The sequence below is a fragment of the Rhinatrema bivittatum genome, chromosome 8, assembly GCF_901001135.1.
Source record: "Rhinatrema bivittatum chromosome 8, aRhiBiv1.1, whole genome shotgun sequence".
In the NCBI taxonomy this organism is placed as follows: domain Eukaryota; kingdom Metazoa; phylum Chordata; class Amphibia; order Gymnophiona; family Rhinatrematidae; genus Rhinatrema; species Rhinatrema bivittatum.
This window is the reverse complement of record NC_042622.1, coordinates 266,327,842-266,349,361: the sequence shown is the minus strand read 5'-3', so window position 1 is coordinate 266,349,361 and position 21,520 is coordinate 266,327,842. Positions and strand designations below refer to the sequence as shown.

Genomic DNA, 21,520 nt, shown 5'->3' with positions numbered 1-21,520 from the left:
TCAGAGTCAGTAACTCATCTCTATGAAGGAACCGCAACACAGTCCTATACAGTTCCAATCCTGGAGGAATTTCCCCATCCTCCAGGGAGTAAGGATTGGCTTCATCATCCATGCCATTTGGATCCCTATTGGGAAGAATGGGTGCCAATCTAGGTGTACTTCAATGCTTAACTGCAGCACCAGGTGTGCAGGAGGTCACCACCTGTGACTCTGACCTGTCAAGACTGGTCAGGGCCTAAAGAAAGGATTGCAATCCTTGAAACAAATTCCACCCAAGAAAAGGCAGAAGGATCCATGCCAAAACCAGGAGGCACCTGTCCTGTGCCCATTGAACTACCTTTACCCGCTGACAAACCAGTTTAGGGGGTTCCAAGGTCATGTGCCCCTACTGACACGTCTTTAACCAGGCCTTCATCAGGCTGGAAAGAACAGGGCTTAGTAAAATCAGAAGGCGGCAATTCTCCCTGAGCCTCCAAGCAATGCTGGCACAAGTTAGAGGGAAGGCCAGGCTGAGATGCCCGAATATGACAAGCAGCAGAGGGTTAGGCACCATCAGTCTGTCAGTACACTTAACAGGCGACTGAAAGATGTGTGTCCAGCTGAATGTGTGCTGTAAAAAACAGATGTCCAAAACTTAAGCATACAATCCCGTGCCTCAATGAGCGCCCAAAAACTGAGTGCCATCAATGCCGTCCAGATTGTGTGTACAGGAAAGTGCCGCCTAAATTAGTCGCTGCTACCAACTGGAAGCCCAAGCAAGCATCCAAAAACTGGGCGCACAACTGGATGCACAGCCGAATGCACTCTCGTGAACAGATGGGTCCTGAAGAGGGCAGCCTAATGTGCAGGAAAACGTGTGAAAACATTGTAGTGGCCTACCACAAGTGCACAGAAAAACCTAAGAGTGAGGCCTAGCCCAAAAGGGCTGCTCAACCCAACAAGCTGCCCACATCCGTTAAGCTCCTCCGGAAGCGGAAACGAACGTTGGATCGGCACAACCGAGCATGGAGACTGGAGGAAGCCCTACAAGACACTCCTTCTCTATTTTTTTTTTAAAGCTTTACCTGAGCTCAGCCCGTCCCGGCTGAGTATAGAGTTGGTCTCCGGCTGCGGGGGGGAGAGGGCATATACCGTCACTGCTACTCTCGGCTTCCTGCACCCGCTGCCTTTCAGAGGTTTCAACAGCTAAGTCCACGCCGGCTGAAAAAATTAGCCTCTGGACCAAGACACTCATCTGAGGGACAAAGGAAATCACCTCAGGAATACTCAACTGGGGGAAGGACCATTTGGTATCACCACAGGAGAGCGGGGTGAATTAAATTTCCTTCTTTCTCCTTCTAAAGCTTGAAGCAATCCCCAGTAGGGAGATGCATGTCCACTATCTGCTGGAGATGGAGAATACTGGTGGGCTGATGTTACAGCAGGGGCATATATATATATATATATATATATATATATATATATATATACATACTGTGATGGGATATTCGCTCCGTCTCCATCTGCTGGTAGAGGTGCAAGACCCACTGGTTTTGGATTCATCTATCTGGACACTAAGAAAATACTAATCTTCTAAACTCTCCTCCCAAAAAAACTAAAGTTAACTGTCAGGATCTGTTGCTCATTCCAAGTATCCCCTTTCTTGGAATGTCCAGAAATGAAGGCAAACGGTTCTACAGGTGTCTGGAGTTTAATAAGAATCCTTTTTTTTTTTTGCATATGGGGTACTATCTGTGGCCTTTTGACAGTACTACAGAAAGTTATTCTAATTGATTCTGAAAGATTAAAAACAGTGGCCATGTAACCATTTCACTTATCTCCTAGTGTCTTCTTGCATGACTAATCTATACAAAAGCACATTCATCCTGTAAAAAGGCATGCATAGCTACCATCTGAAACAAAAATCAGAGATGGGCTCTGAAAGATATTTATGTTAGTTCTCAAAAAATTCTTGAAAGCTTTTTTCCTAATTCAGAGAAACATGGTGAGGAACGTAACCGGTTAGATTCTTTAGGCAAAGAGGTGGAAGTTCACTGTGTGTCTCAGAAAAATCTGACAATTTCTGAGCATTCCCATTTACATTAAGAATAAAATAAATATGTTCATTTTAAAGTCAAGTAAAACTTGTGCAATTTTCACGCTCAGTATTGGGGGGGGGGGGGGGGGGGGAGGAAATATACTCCAACTTGAACTTCCACCACCAGGGCCAAATAAAGGAGAAATTAAAGGTATGAAAGCAAGGTTGCAGCCTAGCCTGTACCTTTGAAATTCAAATAGCTCTGTCCTCGTGCAGCTGTTAATTTTGGTATGGATTCACTCCCCCTCTCTATGGCTTCATCTTATTTGCTGGTATAAAGCACTGCTAAGAAGGGAGTCCTAGAAAGGCTGGGTATGTATAACAATGCTTCTCAGCCAGCAAAGGGAATTATTTTGGGGGTGGGAGGACAGTTAAGAGCACTATGAAAGGATGAGCAAGACCACTCCTACAGCAGAAGATAGTTTCACACATGCACTAAGGCAGCATTCCAACAAGAGTCAGCTACTTAAAATCTTTCTATACCATATAGTTTGAACTGTAAAGCACAGCAGACCATTCTAGACTCTGTACATAATCCAATCCAAGAATGAGGGACATGGACCTTTTTTTTGTTAAAAGTTTTAATGTAATTTCCAAATACATTTGATATGACAATTTTACATAAATCTTTCAAGACACATGGGCATTATCTGGGTTTTACCTGTCACTAATTTACTAAGGCTTATAGCAGAAAGTATAATAAGGTTTAGCTCTGGGCTAACTACATCTTGCTGGACAGGGCTTGAAAGAAAACCCTGGACAATATTTCTTAGTGATTTACAGACCAGAATAGGTTTCGGGCAGGTAACATGTTCCTCTGTACTATAATTTCCCCTACATAACACATGTAAGGCTTACAGTTGTTGGCTCAAGTCATATATTTTCATTGTAAACACCTCTTAAATTTGAATAGTCAAGTTACTTTTTGCTACCAATGTCGCATGAGGAAATAGCACAAAACTGGAAAAGTGGATCAAGAGATGTGCAGATTTCCCAAAATATGCAAAATAATGACTAACCACCGCATACAAAAATATGCTGAAAAAAATTCAAGTTATCCTCGTTTTGCTTCCATCTTGAACCAAAAACTGAAAGCCTTGTACATATTTAATTCACTTGAATTGTTCATAGACAAAAAGACCACAACAAGGTTCAAAACTCAACCCGACGAGAGGATGCTCTCAAAAATGTGTGAAAAGAACACATGTAACTGAGGTTGGCTGGGGAGGAAGAACAATCGACAAGCTCAGTCTGTACTTTGTAACACGAACGCCTCTGTGTGGCAGTGCTGCCATTCTTACTCCATGCCATCAAGCACTTGTTGTTCAGCCCTACTTTTTCCAGCTCACATCCCCCAATGCGTTCTTTTCTGGATGCCACTTTACCACTTTGCAAAAGTGCTTATGCTGTCCAAGAACACCTCTTTCCTTCACATTAGTTGCTGGAGAGGATGGGGGCTGGGGGTTGGGACCCTCCAGTCAGGGCTTCCCCTTGAAGATAAAAGAAAAAAAGGTTTGGAACTTTATATATTAGACAGCCAGCATTAGCATGCAGAGGGGATAAGTGACAAAGCAGAAGGCACTGAGATGGGAGCTGAAAAATCCAGGCTGGAATGAAATCTCATGAGGATATGGATTTAGGCTGGCAATACTCCCACAGTGAGACTGAAAAAAATAAAATGTATGAACAGGAGGAAAAGCTCCTTGATGGCAAGAACTGAAGCACACAACTCATCTGCAGGTTTTCAATTTCATCCCATTCTTGCACGTTCTGGAAACAGGCCCACAATCTCCCAGGAAAAGCACTAGAAACTGAAAAGGAAGGAGAGCTGCCGCACCGGTGTGCAGGGAAGGGGACAAGACTACTTTGCAATTTCAGTTGGGCTTTCTCATCAATTCTACACTGTACTGATTGCTTTTACCAGATGACTGCAAAAAAAAAAAAAAAAAAGGTTTTCTTCAAATCTCAAGAAATCTTTCAAACCAGATTTAGATTTTTAAAAGAAAAAAGGTAGACAGATAGCGACAGGCTGGTTAATGTGCTTTATGCCCACATTCCCATCCAAAGCTCTCAGCAAGAGCGCACCCTGCGGTGAGCAAAATGTACATGGCACCCATCCAGTCACAGGAAAGGCGGTTTTAATTCCCAAAAGAAAGACGGCAAACATTCAGTAGCAAAAGCCAATCAAGGTAGGTGTTCATGTGCTCCTCGCACGGCTTTATTTTTGGTTTTAATAGTGTCTTCGGGGTAAAATGAAGATATCTCCCCCCTCCCCAACAGTACAATGCAGAAAATACTCCAACGTTCACCTCAGGTCTGCTTGTGTCGTATTTTAAGATAACTGTTTTTCACGCTCCCAGTCTCTGCACTTGCACAAGCTCGGCTCAGCTGATACCATTTACTTTGGTTTTCAGGCCCGTGACTGGGATGCCATCAGCTGTGCATCACTTCATTCCAAATCCAATAATAATTTTAGAAATGTGAACAAAGAGCTGCTCTTAGTTGGAAATATTAAAAAAATCCAAACCAAAAAACATAAAAAGTCACAAGTGGTCTTCTTGCTTATGACATCACAGATTTTCTGGAGCAAATACAGGGGGCATGGCTCAAGCTACTTTCCCTATGTAGAAACTGAGACTACGGGAGTATCTTTTTATTAACAAGCTCCTGCTGTGTGCAGAGACTTAAAGCAACATGAAGGGGAGAGAGGAGCATATGAAAATTCAGCACTGAGGTCACTTGGTATGAGCAGTTTCATGGTACAGTTTTGCCTGTTGTAACGTCTACCTCAGCACTTCTTGAGTTTTCAGTCTTGCTCTTTTATTGGAAGGCAGAAGCATGGACCTGTATATAAAACTGTAAATTTTCCAATAGCAGAACATAAAAAAAAAGGGAAAACTGATTCTAACATTTGTTTTGGGCTCAGCTCTACCTTAAATATCAACAGGGAAAAAAAAAAAAAAGGTATAAAAACAGAGCTTCGCTTTCTGACCACACACGAGCATCTTACGCAAAACATAAAAAAAAAGAAAAACCAAAACATAAAATAATAATCAGCACGACAAATCCTCAAACAATAATATTGGCCATGGGATAAGGGAAATGAGTTGTTAGCAAAATGTCCATCAGCTGTAGAAGTCTATTCAGAACTTAGTAACTTGCCCTTGGTGAGCCACATGTTGTCCAAGGTTGCGTTTTTACCGCTGTGCACAGACTTGTGCATAGACAGGAGACTTATGTCCATGAGGCAGACTGGGAGAAGACAAAAAAAAAATAAAAAAAATGCTGAAACCCCCCCCCCCCTCCCCCCATACACATACAAACTGTCCAAACATGTCATCCGGTGAGAGTGAACCTGTCTCACAGCGACATGGGCGCAGACTCCCTGCAGGAAACCAGGAAGGATATAATCGGGAAAGAGTTTGAAGGCAGCTGGAAAGTCAGCTCCCAGAGGTCTGCGGTACATGAAATTACTGAAGGAACGATGTTGTAGAAGTCTCAATGAACAGCTGTGACAAGTCTTAAATGTGCCATTTTAATGAAAGAATGGGAAAAGGAAAAAAAAAAAATAAAAACAGAAAAAAAAACAAACAGAAAAGTGTTTTTTTTTTCTGCTCATCAATATGATGAGCTTTCAAAGTCCCAAACCTCACTCAGGCAGTCTTCCAAGTCCTCTTTATTTTCTTTTCCTGTGGAGTCAACGGATCCAGACCCCCCAAAATTAACCCAAACAGATGAAAAACAGAATTGTGACGCTGAGCTTCTATGTCCTGGAGCCATCAGCACTGCCTGGAATGACAGCTGAGCTGGGGTATCCACAGAGATGTCTGCGAGCAACTCAGCTGACAGCTGCTATGTACTGCTGACAGTCTGCCCGTTCTCTTCTTCACCGAGACCTAGAAAGACAGAGAAGGACTGAAACCTTTTGGTAAGAGCACAGAGGGAGCTGTCTGCTTGTCAGAAGCCAGGACTTAAAGGGACATACAACTGATAGCTAATCTCTTTAAATTATTCTGTGATGAGCTAATAGTGAACAGTCCCAGCTTCTGGAGGTTAATTCCTAACTTCTCCCTGCACAACACACTAAATTAAAGGGAGATCAAAACTCTGCCGTATTCAGCCTTCGTGGTCCAGAAAAAGTCATGAACACTGCCACAGATAATTCTTGTCTTCAGGTAAAAGAACAGCCTTCATGACCCCTAAACTGAAATCTTCCTGTGTGAGCACCTGATTTCTTAAGATGACCCTCAAACCCAATGATCTTTATGTCCTCCAGGAATATAACACATTTTTCTTAAAGATGATGAAGGAATCTAGCAAGGAACAGAGCAAAATGTGGGATGAACAGTCTGGTCTAATGAGATCCGTGACTGGGATACAGCTACATCCGTTCAGAAATGCAGAAAAGAAGGGCTGACAATTTACACAAAGGTTAACATACAAACAAACAAATGCAGGGAATATGGAGAGGGGAAGAGGAAAAATGAGTTATCTGAGACATTCCAACATGCAAAAAAAAAAAAGGAGGTGGCTTGTCCATTTCTGAAATTTGCATTCACATATTTTATTGGTCACCAAATACGCAGTACATTTAAATAATAATCCTTAAACATCCCCCTAACACAGTCCATGTTTGCTACAGCTGCATCAGGAGGAATACAAATCTGCAAACCAAAAAATATATATAAAAACATAAGCGAGGGTAAGTTGAGGGAGTTTGTGTATTTTATCTGCTGTTTTCAAACTGTCTTCTGTGATAAGTGATTTCTTATGACATGTGGTGCACAGTGATCACTTTTGTGTTTTTTCTAAAATAATAAAACTTATTTAAACATAAAAACATAAGTCAAAATATCCCCAAGGATGTGTTGCACAAACCAGACCCTATTCACGAAAACATGTATATGAAAAATGAGCTCATATAGGCTCTGTAATTGCTTCAAAGGGCAAAACGAGATTCCTTTAAAGCAAAAAGGGTGCCAAAAAGTCATTAATGAACCAGTGATAAATAGAAAAACAAGAAACCATATATCATTGCGAGTTATTCTTAAAACTAAAGGGGGGGAGTCACATGATTGATAGCCAATGAGAAATAAAAAATAATAAAGCACCAACAAAATAAAAAACAGAAGACCTATATATAACAAAATGACAATCAGAAAAAAAATACTACTGGATGCAAGATATTTAATAAAAAAAAAATCCATCACTGTTCATGTCTGATTAAGTGGAGAGGAGAATTTCATCCATGAAATAAGAGTTGAACATTACTGATTGAAAAAACCTAAGATCTGAAATGGAATCCTTGGCCTCAAGCCAATACAATGCCAAAAGGGGCTTCCAATCAGCCAGAACGACTGCAACTTCAGTGCTCAAAAATCAAGAGTTTTGAGCAGTCGAGGGTCTTTCAACATACACCACACTGAGGGCAGAGAGGACTGGCTGCAACGCTGGAGTTGAGCATGCCCCGGCCCTAGCGTCACCGTAGCCCCAACAGGGGTAGGAGGAAAGGCACGTAGAAGATCGCACGAGGGAACACGCCCTCCCCTCGCAGTTGAGAGCGCAAAGAAGCCGGCGCTGACTGACTGGCTAATTCCCCCCATAGCCTGCCCCTTTGCCCGCCCACCACAACCACCAAGGGCAGAGAGACCCGGCTGCAATGCCGGAGTTGAGCGTGCCCCAGCTTCAGTGTCACAGGAGCTCTGACAGGGGCAGGAGAAAGCAGAGTTGCTTACCTGTAACAGGTGTTCTCACAGGACAAGCAGGATGGTAGTCCTCACATATGGGTGACGTCACTGGACGGAGCCCTGTACGGAAAACTTTTCTGTCAAAGTTTCTAGAAAGCTTTGACTGACACTGGCACACTGAGTGCACTGAGCATGCCCAGCATGCCATGATCCCTGTGACCACAGGGGTCTCCCTTCAGTCTTGTTTGTAGCTAAAAAATAAAAGAAGAAACGTATGCAGACCCAACTCTGTGGGGTGGCAGGTGGGTTTCATGAGGACTAACATCCTGCTGTCCTGTGAGAACACCTGTTACAGGTAAGCAACTGCTTTCTCACAGGACAAGCAGGATGGTAGTCCTCACGTATGGGTGATTAGCAAGCTACAGGCTGACTCGTATTACAACAGGCCAATAGCAGACAACTCGTGCGGAGGCACAATAATTGGGGTGCTATTGGCAATGATGAGGCAAGCTGAAATCACAGCAGGTGGTTGTGGAAGGAGTTGGGGATTATAGTGGAAGAAAGCTTTTCAAAACAGGTTGGCCAAAGGCAGAGTCTTGATAGACTTCCATATGTAAACAGTAGGGGCTGCGAATGTGTGAAGAGAGCTACAAGTCGCAGCCTGGGAAATATTGGCACCTGGTACTGAACGATAGTGTGGTACCGACGTTGTCATGTCCGTTACAGAATGTGCCTTCATTCACCTCTGGAGGAGAAGGCCTGCTTTTTCATAGCAGAATTCGATACAGTCTGCTAGTCAGTTGGAGAGTTTGTGTGCCCACTGGAACTCGCAGCTTGTCTTTGACAAAGAAGGAAAGAGCTGGGTGTATTTTCTATGGAGTGCAGTGCGGTCTAGATAGAATGCAACTGCACGTTCACAGTCCAAGATGTGGAAAAAAGACCTCTCGCCCTGGTAAGAGAAGGGCCTTGGGAAAAATGTGGGCAGAATATATTCTGAGTGAGGTGAGAGGTTGCGTCTACCTTAAGAAGAAGATTAGGGTGAGTTCAGAGGACCACTCGGTCATGTAGGAACCTAGTGTGGGGTGAGTATGTAACAAGGGCTTGCAACTCACTGACCCTTTCAGCAGAAGTGATGGCTACGAGGGAAAGAATTTCCCATGTTAGAATTTTTAAGCACTACATGTAGGCCCCATTCCGTAAGCAATGATCGTAGAGGAGGCTTAATTTGTAGAGGACCCATGATAAACTGACTCATAAGGGGTTGAGTCGATTATCGGGTATCCCCTAGTCCCAGGTGGTACGGTGAAATGGAATTGAGGTGTACCCATGCGGAGGATGTCTGAGGACCAGAATCCAAGAGGTATGCTAAATAGCATAAGAGAGATGGAGTGGTGCAGAAAAAAGGGACTAATATCCTTTTGTGGTAAATCTTGCCATTTCGAATGGCAAGATTTACGTGTGGAAGTCAGTTGGGACACTACCAGTACCTGAGAACATCAGTGAGTCTGTGTTATGAGACTGACCTGTGAGCAGGCAAATTGGTTACTGGAGTGATAGGTTGAGAAGTATGGGGAAGCATACTTTGAGGCCAGGATGTGGTTCTGAGAACATTGAAACTTGTCCTGTTGTAGCATCACGAGAGTTTTGGTTATGAGCGGTATTGGAAGAGACGCATACAGGAGGCCTTGCTTGCAGGAGCGAGCAAAGGCGTCCATGGGAACACATTTCGATGCATGTGTAGGGAGTAGAATTTGTCCACTCTGTGGTTCGATTCGGACACAGAGGTCAAAGGTTGGTTGACCTCTGCGCTAAAAGATTTTGCTCGCTACACATGGATTCAGAGACCATTCATGAGGATGGAGTCTACGGAGGTCTGCTAGTGCGTTCGGTATGCTTATTAGATATGTGGCCCGTAAATGCATGGAGTGTGCAAGGGCATAGAGCTAGATGTACGCAGCCTCCTGGCAGAGCAGATAAGAGCCTGTGCATGCTTGTGTGTTGGAATACCACATTGCCACTATGCAGTCTGTCTGTACGTACAAAGTTTTGTGAGAGGCAGTGTTTGAAGGCATAAAGGGCATAATGCATAGCTCGAAGCTCCAGGAAGGTGATCTGAGACTCTTCATGGAACGGAATAGACGCATCTTGGGTTGAAGGATATGGATTCGAGCACTCCAACCCTAGTTGAACATGATCGTGGCCAAGATCATCTGAGGATTTGGTACTGATCAGTAATAAGGATCAGGGAAGAAAGCGGTTGAATGGCTTAGAGCCCCTGAAATTTGAAAATCCACTGAGTGGTACTCATGGCTAATCTGGCCATTTGAGTGACGTGGAAAACCCCGTGGCCCAGTAGTGAAAGGATTGATGGGCTGAAGCTATGTGGCATGTGTGCAGAGATGTGAAGAATTTAACAGGATGTCAGCGCGGTTATTGGGCAGGAAGTCTATTGCGACTGTAGAGCCCAGAACCACTTGATATGGGATTTATGGTAGTTGATCAGAAATCCCAGCCAAATTGAGAAGATTTATAGTGAGTCTTGGAGAAGTTAGAGCTCCTTGCTTGGATTGACTCCTATTAGGCAGTCGTCCATGCAAGGAAAAGGGTGAATGCTGTTTTGCTCCAGAGAGAAACAGCAGTCACTGCTAGGCATTTGGTGAAATACACAAGTTGTCGAATTTAGTTCGAACGGTAGAACTTGGTATTGAAAATGTTGACTATGAAATATACAGAAAGACCAGAGGATAGAGGCCCCCCACTTATTGTAGTAAGGGAAGAATGGTGCCGAGAGACAATTCTGAACTGTCCCTTTCTGAAGAAAATTGTTGAAAAAAAGGACTAGCGGGATTAAAATCCCCTGCCTTGTTGCGTCTGGGGAACGGTACCCTGAGCCCCGGTTTTTAGTGGGATGGCTGCTCTGATGTCTGGCAAGGTTGAAAGACCAGGAGCCTGCCCAACTGGCGGAGCTGGTGTGATCTGGATATCAGTTGGTCTCACGCTGGGTGTGAGTGGTAAAAATCCTTCCTGCATCTCTCTCTCTGCTGTGCAAGAAAAAACACAGAGAGCTGTCATCAGGTCTTGAGGTGGGTTTGCAATTGAGGCAGTATCTGCTGGATCTTTTACTAGCAGATCAGACTTCGGGCCATAATTAGGCTCCAGAAGCCAGAATATTATAGAGTATGGAGTCCTCCGGGCGGCCCCTTGCTGACATCATCGGGAGGTGCCACAGATTAAAGTAAGGCCTGCGACCCGTGCACCTCCTTTCCGGCCGACCTCGCAGCCGACCCAACCTCTGGCCTGTGCTCCCGCTATGGGCGTCTCGACCCATCGGGGTCCGGAGCAGGCCGCAGCGATCCCATCCGCTCTGTCAAGCCACGGCTCCTACCTCCTCCGGGACGGCCCCTTGCTGACATCATCGGGAGGTGCCACAGTTCAAAGCAAGACTTGCGACCTAGGCGTTGCGCGACCAAGGAGCCTGCCCTTTGGCGCGCCCCCTTAACGTCGCACCAATACCCCCCAGTGGCCACCTGAACTTCCCTCTCCCCCGGCTACCCCTACCTCTCCTGCCTTCCCCCTCCCTTTCTACACTAAACTCTAATACTCTCACACCCTTTCCCATCTACAACATGCTCACATTCACCATTCCCACTATCAAACACTACCCCCAACAATACATATCCCACTCTCTCACCCATCACAAAAACCTCTCCAATTACTCCCAATCATGCTTACCCTTCTCACTCAATTCATTGGCCTTACAGCCCTCACTCTTATGCTCTTCAATGCACAATCTATCACAAAAAAATCCACCATACTCCATGACCTGCTCCAAGATGAAAACCCTGATATATGTACTATCACAGAGACATGGCTTAAGAACACTGATGCAGTAATACTCAACCAGCTTCCTATTCACTCCTATGATATTTTCTCTATCCCCCGACCTAAAAAAAAAAAAGGGGTGGGGGTCTTCTTCTTGCAGCAAAAAAAGAACTAAATCTAACCCTGCACATAAATTTGAGATAGGGCTTTTTAAATCCCCACAACTCCAAGTCTATATACCCTATATAGATATATATATCTATACCCTATATAGCCTATAGACCCCCAGGTCTCCTTGAAAACATCCACATCAACACTCCCGCCATCATTCTGGGTGACTTCAACATTCATGTTGATGCCATTCTGCCCTCACCCACCTGCAAAACCTTCCTATCCTCCCTCAAAGCAACAGGCCTTAATCAAATCCTAACAAACCCTACACACAAAGCTGGTCACACTCTCGACCTCATATTCATTAACAATTCCATCTCTTCAAATACCCCCACCTCACTCCCATACCCTGGTCTGATCACCACCTTATACAAACAACCCTCTCTTTGCAATATACAACCCCACAAAAGCATGTAATATAGTCCACTTTCGTAAACCATGCTCTAAAGATGACCTCACTGCTGCACTCAACGACATAGATGAGCCACCGCTACCGCTAAGCATTTTGTGAAAACTCTGGGAGCCTATGAGGGGCCAAACGGAAGAACCTTGTATTGGAAATGACGATTCATTGCCGTGAAGGAGGCTTTGTGCATCGGTATGTGGGAATATGCGTCCTTGAGATCGATGGAACACATCCAGTCCCCCGGTTGGATGAAGGGCAGAATAGACTTGAGAAAAGTCATTTTGAATGTCTCCGTTTTCAGGTGCTTGTTGAGTGACCTGAGATCCAGTATTTCGACTCAACCCTTAGTAGTGTGCTTTATAAAGGGCTTGCTTCACCTCAAGCCCCCTCTCCATCCCCCAGCCCCTGCTTGGGATCTTAATGTGGTGTTAGCGCGACTCATGACACCTCCGTTTGAGCCTCTGCACTCCTGCGAGTTACTGCATCTCACTTGGAAAGTGCTCTTCCTCCTTGCCTTGACGTCCGCTCACAGGATCAGTGAGCTACAAGCGCTGGTTACTTACCCCCTCTTACACAAAATTCCTTCATGGTTGGGTGGTCCTTCGCACTCATCCAAAATTTTTGCCTAAAGTGGTCTCTGAGCTCCATTTAAATCAAACCATAGTTTTGCCTACTTTCTTTCCCAAACCCCACTCACATCCAGGTGAGCGGGATCTACATTCCTTGGACTGCAAGCGTGGCTAGTCTTTTATTTGGAGTCCACCCAGCTATTTGTCTCCTTTGATAAAATTAAACTGGGAATCCCAGTGGGCAAGCAAACTCTGTCCTCCTGGCTGGCAGACTGTATCTCCTTATGCTACCAACAAGCAGGCCTTCCGCTCCAGGGACGCGTTAAAGCGCACTCCATTAGAGCAATGGCAACGTCGGTAGCACACCTTCAGTCTGTACCTCTTGCTGACATCTGCAGGGCTGCTACATGGAGTTCTCTCCATACCTTTGCAGCTCATTATTGCCTGGACAAGTCTGGCACCCAAGACTATCTTTGGCCAGTCTGTTCTACTCAATTTATTCTCAGCTTAATACTCAACTTCCTTCCACCAGCCTGCTGGGAATTTCAGGCTGTCCTCTTCCAAAATCGCCCTGTTGCTGTGCCTGTTGCACATCTTTGGGTGCATTTGGTGCATTGCTCGGGCATCCTCAGCTCGCTATTCACCCATATGTGAGGACTACCATCCTGCTTGTCCTGTGAGAAAGCAGAGTTGCTTACCTGTAACAGATGTTCTCACAGGACAGCAGGATGTTAGTCCTCACAGAACCCACCTGCCACCCCACGGAGTTGGGTACGCTTGCGATTTATTTTATTTTTCGCATGTACTTTTACTATACACGAGACTGAAGGGGGGACCCCTGCTGGATGCAGGGTTGGTACCATGCTGGGCATGCTCAGTGGTGCCAGTCAAAGTTTAGAAACTTGACAAAAGTGTTCCGTGATTGGGCTCCATCCTGATAATGTCACCCATATGTGAGGACTAACATCCTGCTGTCATGTGAGAAAGCAAATGTTGCTTACCTGATGTAACAGGTGTTCTCACAGGACAGCAGGATGTTAGTCCTCACAAATGGGTGACATCGAGGATGGAGCCCACCACGGAAAACTTCTGTCAAAGTTTAAACAGAACTTTGACTGGCCCCTACTGGGCATGCCCAGCAAGGCACTGACCCTGCAGCCAGCAGGGGTCTCCCTTCAGTCTGATGTTCAAAGCTACAGGCAGTGCCTAGAAAGTAAAAACAAAACAAACCCAACACCGCGGGGTGGCGGGCGGGTTTCGTGAGGACTAACATCCTGCTGTCCTGTGAGAACACCTGTTACATCAGGTAAGCAACATTTGCTTTCTCACAGGACAAGCAGGATGGTTGTCCTCACAAATGGGTGAGTACCGAGCTGAGGATGTCCTGACTTGCACCAAATGCACCCAACGACGTGCAACAGGCACTACAACTGGGGTGGAATTTGGTAAAGGGCATCCGCACCCTACCGGGAAGGTGGAAGGGTGTTGGTACATCACGTTGGAAAAAGGTTACGCAAGACAGATTGGCCGAAGATGGAGTCCTGTCTTCCAGCTTTGTCCAAACAATAGTGGGCTGCAAAGGTATGGAGAGAACTCCAGGTTGCAGCCTTGCAGATGTCAGGAAGCGGCACCGATCGAAGGTGTGCCACTGACGTAGCTATGGCCCTCACAGAGTGTGCTTTGACACGGTCTTGAAAAGGGATGCCCGCTTGCTCATAGCAGAAAGCAATGCAGTCCGCCAACCAGGAGGAAAGAGCCTGCTTACCCACAGGTTGTCCTAACTTGTTAGGATGGAAAGAGACGAATAATTGAGTGCTCTTCCTGTGAGAAACTGTACGGTCTAGGTAAAAGGCTAGAGCCCGTTTACAGTCTAGGGTATGCAGGGTCTGTTCTCCAGAGTTGGAGTGGGGCCTGGGAAAAAAGATAGGTAGTATGATGGATTGATTAATATGAAACTCAGAAACTACCTTAGGTAAAAATTTAGGGTGAGTGCGGAGTACCGCCCGGTCCTGCAGGAGCTTAGTGTAAGGCGGATAGGTAACTAGGGCCTGTAATTCACTAACCCTGCGAGCTGAAGTGATAGCCAAAAGGAATAACACTTTCCATGTGAGATACTTTAACTCACAGGAGTGCAGAGGTTCGAAAGGAGGTTTCATTAGACGACAAAGAACCAGATTAAGGTCCCAGGATGGGGCCGGAGGCCGTAAGGGTGGCTTCAGATGGAGCAAGCCTTTAAGAAAACGTGTTACTAGGGGTTGTACTGAAATAGGGACACCCTGTACACCTTTATGGAAGGCGGCTACCGCACTGACATGCATCCTAATGGAAGAGGTTTTAAGACCTGATTCAGAGAGATGCCATAAATAGTCCAAGAATTTGGAGATTGGACAGGAAAGGGGATCAAGGGACTGAGAAGTGCACCATGATGTGTACCTTTTCCATTTGTATGAGTAAGACTTTCTTGTGGAAGGCTTTCGTGAAGCTATCAGGACTCGAGAAACGGAATCTGAAAGGTTGAAAGGCTGAAGGACTAACCTTTCAACATCCATGCCGTCAGGGACAAGGCTTGGAGGTTGGGATGGAGGAGGCATCCGTCGTTTTGAGTGAGCAGATGCGGGTCCTTTCCCAGAGGAATGTGCCTGCGGATGGAGAGATCCTGGAGTATTGGAAACCATACTTGGCGTGGCCAGTAAGGTGCTATCAGGATCATGGTTCCTCCGTCCTGGCGTAGCTTCACGAGAGTCTTTGACACAAGAGGAAGTGGAGGGAATGCGTAGAGCAGACCGGTTGTCCACTTGAGGGAGAATGCATCCCTCGGCCGAGAGTGCTGGCTCCGAATGAGAGAGCAGTAATCGTCCACTTTGTGGTTCTGAGGGGACGCAAAGAGGTCTATGCGGGGAGAACCCCACTTGTGAAACAGAGAGGTCGCTACCAGAGGATCGAGTGACCACTCGTGCGGTTGGAAGACACGGCTTAGCTGGTCTGCCAATACATTGTCTACTCCCGGCAGGTAAGTGGCCCTGAGGTACATGGAGTGGGAGAGGGCTTCCGCCCAGATCTGCGCAGCTTCCTGACACAGAAGGAAGGAGCCTGTGCCTCCCTGCTTGTTTATGTACCACATGGCCACTTGGTTGTCCGTCTGGATTAAGATTATCTGATGAAAGAGATGATCTTTGAAAGTACGGAGCGCATAGCGGATTGCTCGAAGTTCCAGGAAATTGATCTGGTGTTCGGCTTCCTCGTTGGACCATAACCCTTGGGTTTGAAAGTTGTCCACATGGGCTCCCCAACCGATGTGAGAAGCGTCGGTGGTTAGGATTACTTGCGGATCCGGTGGAAGAAAGGGTAAGCCCTGAAGGAGGTTGACCTGAGTCGTCCACCAGGTTAAGGATAGGCGCAGCGCTTGTGTGACTGTGACTATGGAGGACAGAGGCTGAAAAGCTTGAATCCATTGGTGTCGTAGAGTCCATTGTGTAACTCTCATGGCTAGTCGGGTCATGGGAGTGACTTGAACCGAGGATGCCATGTGTCCTAGGAGAATGAGGAACTGGCGAGCCGTGGCCGTATCTTGAGACTGGAGCTGGTGAGCTAAGGACATGAGAGTTTGGACCCGTTGAAGCGGAAGGTAGGCCTTTGCCTGTAAGGTGTCCAAGTCTGCCCCAATGAAAGATAAGGTTTGAGATGGGACGAAGCAAGATTTCTCGTAATTGACAAGAAACCCTAAGGAAAGGAGTGTGTTGATTGTCAATTGTAGGGAGGACCGGGCAATCTGAGGGGTGGAGGCCCTGATTAGCCAATCGTCCAGATAGGGGTATACGTGGACACCTTCCTTCCTGAGGAATGCTGCTACAACTACGAGGCATTTGGTGAAGACTCGTGGAGCAGATGCCAGACCGAAAGGTAGTACTCGGTATTGGTAATGGTCGCGGCCTACTAGAAACCGCAGATATTTGCGATGGGATTGTGTTATCGCAATATGGGTATAAGCATCCTTGAGGTCGAGGGAGCATAGCCAATCCCCTCTTTGCAGCAGAGGGAGTAACGTGCCCAGGGTTACCATCTTGAACTTTTCTTTTTGAAGGTACTTGTTGAGGGCCCGAAGGTCCAAAATTGGACGTAGCCCTCCTGACTTTTTTGGAATTAGGAAGTACCTGGAGTAAAATCCCTTGCCTCGTTGAGAGGGAGGGACAGGTTCTATAGCATTTGATTGCAAAAGAAGGGATACTTCCTGTTGTAATTGAGTCAAGTGGCTGGATAGACTCCATGCTTGAAGAGGTGGGGAGTCTGTCGGAAGAGTTATGAAATTGAGGTGGTAACCCTGTGCGATAATTGCCAGCACCTACTGGTCTGAGGTAATCCGTATCCAATGCTGCAAAAAGTGGCACAGACGACCCCCTACAGGGATGTGGGGGAGTGGGATATGGCATGTGCTCCGTATCGGGAAGTCAAAGGCCTGCCGCTGGCCCGGGAGGTGGGGCTACAGCAGGTCTTTGTTTCCGAGGTTGGCGTAGCTGAGGTCTGGTGGAGGATCGAGCCGGATGAGGCCTAGTCGACGGAGGGTAATAACGACGTGGCCGAAAGAATGACTTTTTAGAGTCCTTCTTAGGTGGTGGTTTGGAGGATACTTCAGATGGAACAGACGAAAGTTGTTTCAACGTCTCGTGGTGATCCTTCAATTCCGCCACAATCTGTTGAATCTGTTCTCCGAACAGATTGTCCCCCAAGCAGGGTAAATCGGCTAGACGATCCTGGACCTCTGGGCGAAGGTTGGATGATTTTAACCAAGCCCAACGTCTGGCTGAGATGGCAGTAGCTGAGACTTTCGTGGAAGCATCGAAGATATCGTAGGCCGTTCTGATCTCGTGCTTCCCAGCTTCAAATCCTTTGTGAAGGAGGGCTTGAAGCTGTGGCTGGTATTGGTCCGGTAATGTGTCAGCGTAGTCCTGCATCTGTTTAAGGATAGCTCTGTTGTATTGAGTCATATAAAGTTGGTATGAAGCTATGCGAGATATCAACATAGCCCCATGATATACTTTCCTGCCCACACTATCAAGGAATTTGTTGTCCTTGATAGGGGGAGTGGAAGAGTGTGGTTTTAGGCGCTTGGCCTTCTTTTGCGCAGACTCAACTACAACAGAGCGATGATCCAGTTGAGACTTTTGAAATCCTGGTGCTGACTGAACGAGGTATGTTGAGTCAGCTTTTTTATTAACTGGTGACACAGATGAAGGTGATTCCCAGTTTTTCTTTAAAAGATCCAGAAATACCTGGTGAATGGGGATGGAAGCGATGATTTTTGGGGCATCCAGAAATTGGAGCAGCTCCATCATTTGGTGCCTGTCATCGGTCTCAGATTGCAGCTGAAAAGGCACAATTTCTGACATCTCCTTTACAAAATTTATAAAGGAGAGATCTTCAGGAGGAGATCGTTTTCTACTCTCTGTAGGAGATGGTGGGGATGGTAAATCTGTATCTGAAGATGTATCATCACCCCAGGTATCATAAGGATCATGTAGGGCTTGCAGTCCTGAAGGACCTGGTAGAGGATCCAAAGGCATCGATGGAATCGGTGCTGCAAGCGGAACTGTGAACGGCATCGAGGGCTTCGGGGGTACCGATGGAATCGGTGCCGATCTTGGAATCGATGGAGCCGAAGGATAAATCGGTGGAAAGGTATGTGAAGGCACCGATGGAACGACACCGGACGGGGGAATCCGGAACGGTGTTTCTCCTGTCGATGAATGTCCTTCCGGAGATGATGGTGTAGTCGGTGCTACTGGAATCACCGATGGAAGGGCGCGCATGAGTGCCTCCATACGATTTAGTATCGGTGCCAACGCTTCCACTAGAGGCTCGGTGGTCGGATCCCTCCTCGGTGGCAGAGTCGGTGCTGAGGTCGGTGCCTGAGGCGGTGCCGGAATCGGTGCCGGAGGCGGTGCCGGTGGAGGCTGGAATCTTCGCATCGCATTCTCGATGGCCTCCTGGACCAGCCGGTCCAGTTCTGCCCGGAGACCAGGGGTAACCATACCCGGCTCGACGGGAGAGGGAGGCTGAGGCAGGGCCGGAAGTACCACCGTAACCGGTGGGATCACGGCCCCCGCACCCCGGGAGGGTGAGGGTTTCCTCGGTGCCTGCGAACGAGACGTGGACGGTGCCAGGTCTGACCGAGGCTTTTTCGTCGGTGGCTCGGCCTGTTCAGAGGTCGATGGTTGTGGATCCTCGACGGGCCGAGACTTGTGCCGTCGATGGCGATGCTTATCCTTCCGATCTCCTCGCCCATCCGGGGAGGGGACAGGAGTCGACGGCCGAGAAGTCATCGGTGGAGGACGGTCACCGGAGGGTTGACGATGGTGGTGCAACTTCGACGGTGCCGGTTCCGATGACGTCGATGCTATCGATGGCGTTGGGGTGGGTGCATGGAAGAGGAGCCCCATCTTCTCCATCCTGGCTTTACGACCCTTAGGTGTCATTAGGGCACATTTAGTGCAAGTCAGGACATCATGCTCACTTCCCAAACATAGAACACAGACCCGATGGGGATCTGTGATTGACATAGTCCGGGTGCAACCCGGACAACGACGGAACCCCCGTCGCCATGGCCTAGGGCCAAATTTAGCCGCGGGATTGGTAAGTGCCAACAGGCCTCTAGGGCCAAAATCGACGGCAGTCGATGAAAATCGGCAAAAAACTTACCGGCTTTCGCGGAGGTGACAAAAATTTGTCGAAGGGAGACCCCTGAGGGGCAAATTTTCTTCGGAAAGAAAAAAAACCGAATTCCTGTCAGGAACGTGGTAAGAGAGCTCCTTTCACCGCGTGGCAACTGCTGCGCGGAAAAAAGAAGACTGAAGGGAGACCCCTGCTGGCTGCAGGGTCAGTGCCTTGCTGGGCATGCCCAGTAGGGGCCAGTCAAAGTTCTGTTTAAACTTTGACAGAAGTTTTCCGTGGTGGGCTCCATCCTCGATGTCACCCATTTGTGAGGACAACCATCCTGCTTGTCCTGTGAGAATACCTGTTACAGGTAAGCAACTCTGCTTTCTACGATTTGTTTTAAGTGAGCTACTTGTAACTTCATGGAGTGTGCCCCCCCTAGTCCTTCTATTATCTGAGAAAGTAAATAACCGATTTACATTAACCTGTTCAAGACTTCCATGATTTTGTAGGCCTCTATCATATCCCCTTTCAGTCGTCTCTTCTTCAAACTGAACTGCCCTAACCTTCCTTAGCCTTTCCTTATAGGGCAGCTGTTCCATGCCCCTTATCATTTTGGTTGCTTCTCTGCGCTTTCTCCAGTGCAACTATATCTTTTTGTAGATGAGTCACACATGCAGAACACTGGTAGATTCTCCCCAAATACAGAATAAAGAGACCATAAAGAATAAACAGAAAAACTGGAATCCTCAACAAACCAGTCTGTATGCAGAGCAATAATGGAAAAATAGAAATGTCATTCATCAGAACCATAAAATCAAAGAATACAAAACATCATAATAGTAAAAATATACTAATAGAATATTTAAAAAATGTGGATGAATAGAATAACTGCCATTAATTAAAAACTCATAAAAATTATATAATTTCCCAAACAAAAATAGCAGACATCAAATAACACCAGTAATTAAAACTAATAAGGATAAAAAAATCCACACTTTCCCTACCTGGGAACTTTTGATTTCCAGTCACCCTGAGATTGTCCTGGATTAGTGGGATTGGGTTGCACAAACTTTCTCCTCTTTTATATATATCTACACACACAAACTATATATGTTCACTAAATGCTTCCTCTCTCTCACACACCTGAGCATCTCCAACTCTTGTTTGGTTGGAATCTGCCAGTGCCCTAGGCTTTCCTCTTCACTTTGGTTGCTGGCAAGTTGGGATCCGCCAGCAAACCCATTCTATCTCAAACACCCAAGTCTTAGGGGCCCATGCTCTCACATACACAACCCATGCAGGCTCCCATGCTCTCTCTCACACACACTACCTAGGCAGGCTCCCATGCTCTCTCTCACACACACTACCTAGGCAGGCTCCCATGCTCCCAGGAGAAACAGGATGGTAGTCCTCACAGATGGTGACATCATCAGATGGAGCCATGTCACGGAATACTTTTTTCAAAGTTTCTAGAACTTTGACTGGCACACTGAGCATGCTCAGCATGCCACCAACCCTGTGGCCACACAGCGTCCCCCTTCAGTCTTTTTTTTTTTCCGGCGCAGCAGTTGCCCCGGGGTTCTTGGAGTTCTGTGTGAGTTTTTCCTCACATTTTCCTCAATGAAATCTTTGAAGTTTATCTTCACATCTTACCCCATTCCGGGGTCCCTCATCGCACATCGACTTCGCCGACATTCGGTGAATTCATTTCACGCTTTTGTGATCGGTTCCTGGTCAATCATCTCATGGTGACAGACTGTCACTGACCGCACGCCGTCTCATTTTACCATGGTGACCGGTTTTAGGAAGTGCCCCGAGTGCCTGTGGACTGAATTTGTCCGCTAGTACATTGTCCACGCACGCCAGGTAAGTTGCTCTCAGTAGCATGGAATGACACAGAGCTAGAGGCCAGATCTGCACTATCTCCTGACAGAGTAGGTAGGAGCCGGTTCCACCCTGTGTTGATACCACATCGCTACTGATTGTCTATTTGGATTAGGATTTCCCTTTTGGATAAGCAATCTTTGAAGGCTAGAAGGGCATATCTGATCGCCCTGAGCTCCAGAAAGTTTATTTGATGTAGTGCTTCTGTTGCAGACCAGGTTCCCGGAGTCTGTAGGTTGTGGACATGTGCTCC

General features: G+C 46.7%; 1 protein-coding gene across 3 annotated transcripts in view; it reads right to left on the bottom strand.

Annotated features, from left to right (window-relative positions):
* Positions 1–2,647: 2,647 nt before the first annotated feature.
* The window catches only part of RANBP3 (RAN binding protein 3), a 399,749-nt gene continuing 380,876 nt past the window's right edge, over positions 2,648–21,520 (bottom strand). For all 3 annotated transcript variants that reach the window (XM_029614911.1, XM_029614912.1, XM_029614913.1), the window contains one exon: positions 2,648–5,973. In XM_029614911.1, the coding sequence (XP_029470771.1) occupies positions 5,930–5,973 (44 nt within the window). In that variant the 3' untranslated portion in view covers positions 2,648–5,929. The remainder of the gene's footprint in view (positions 5,974–21,520) is intronic.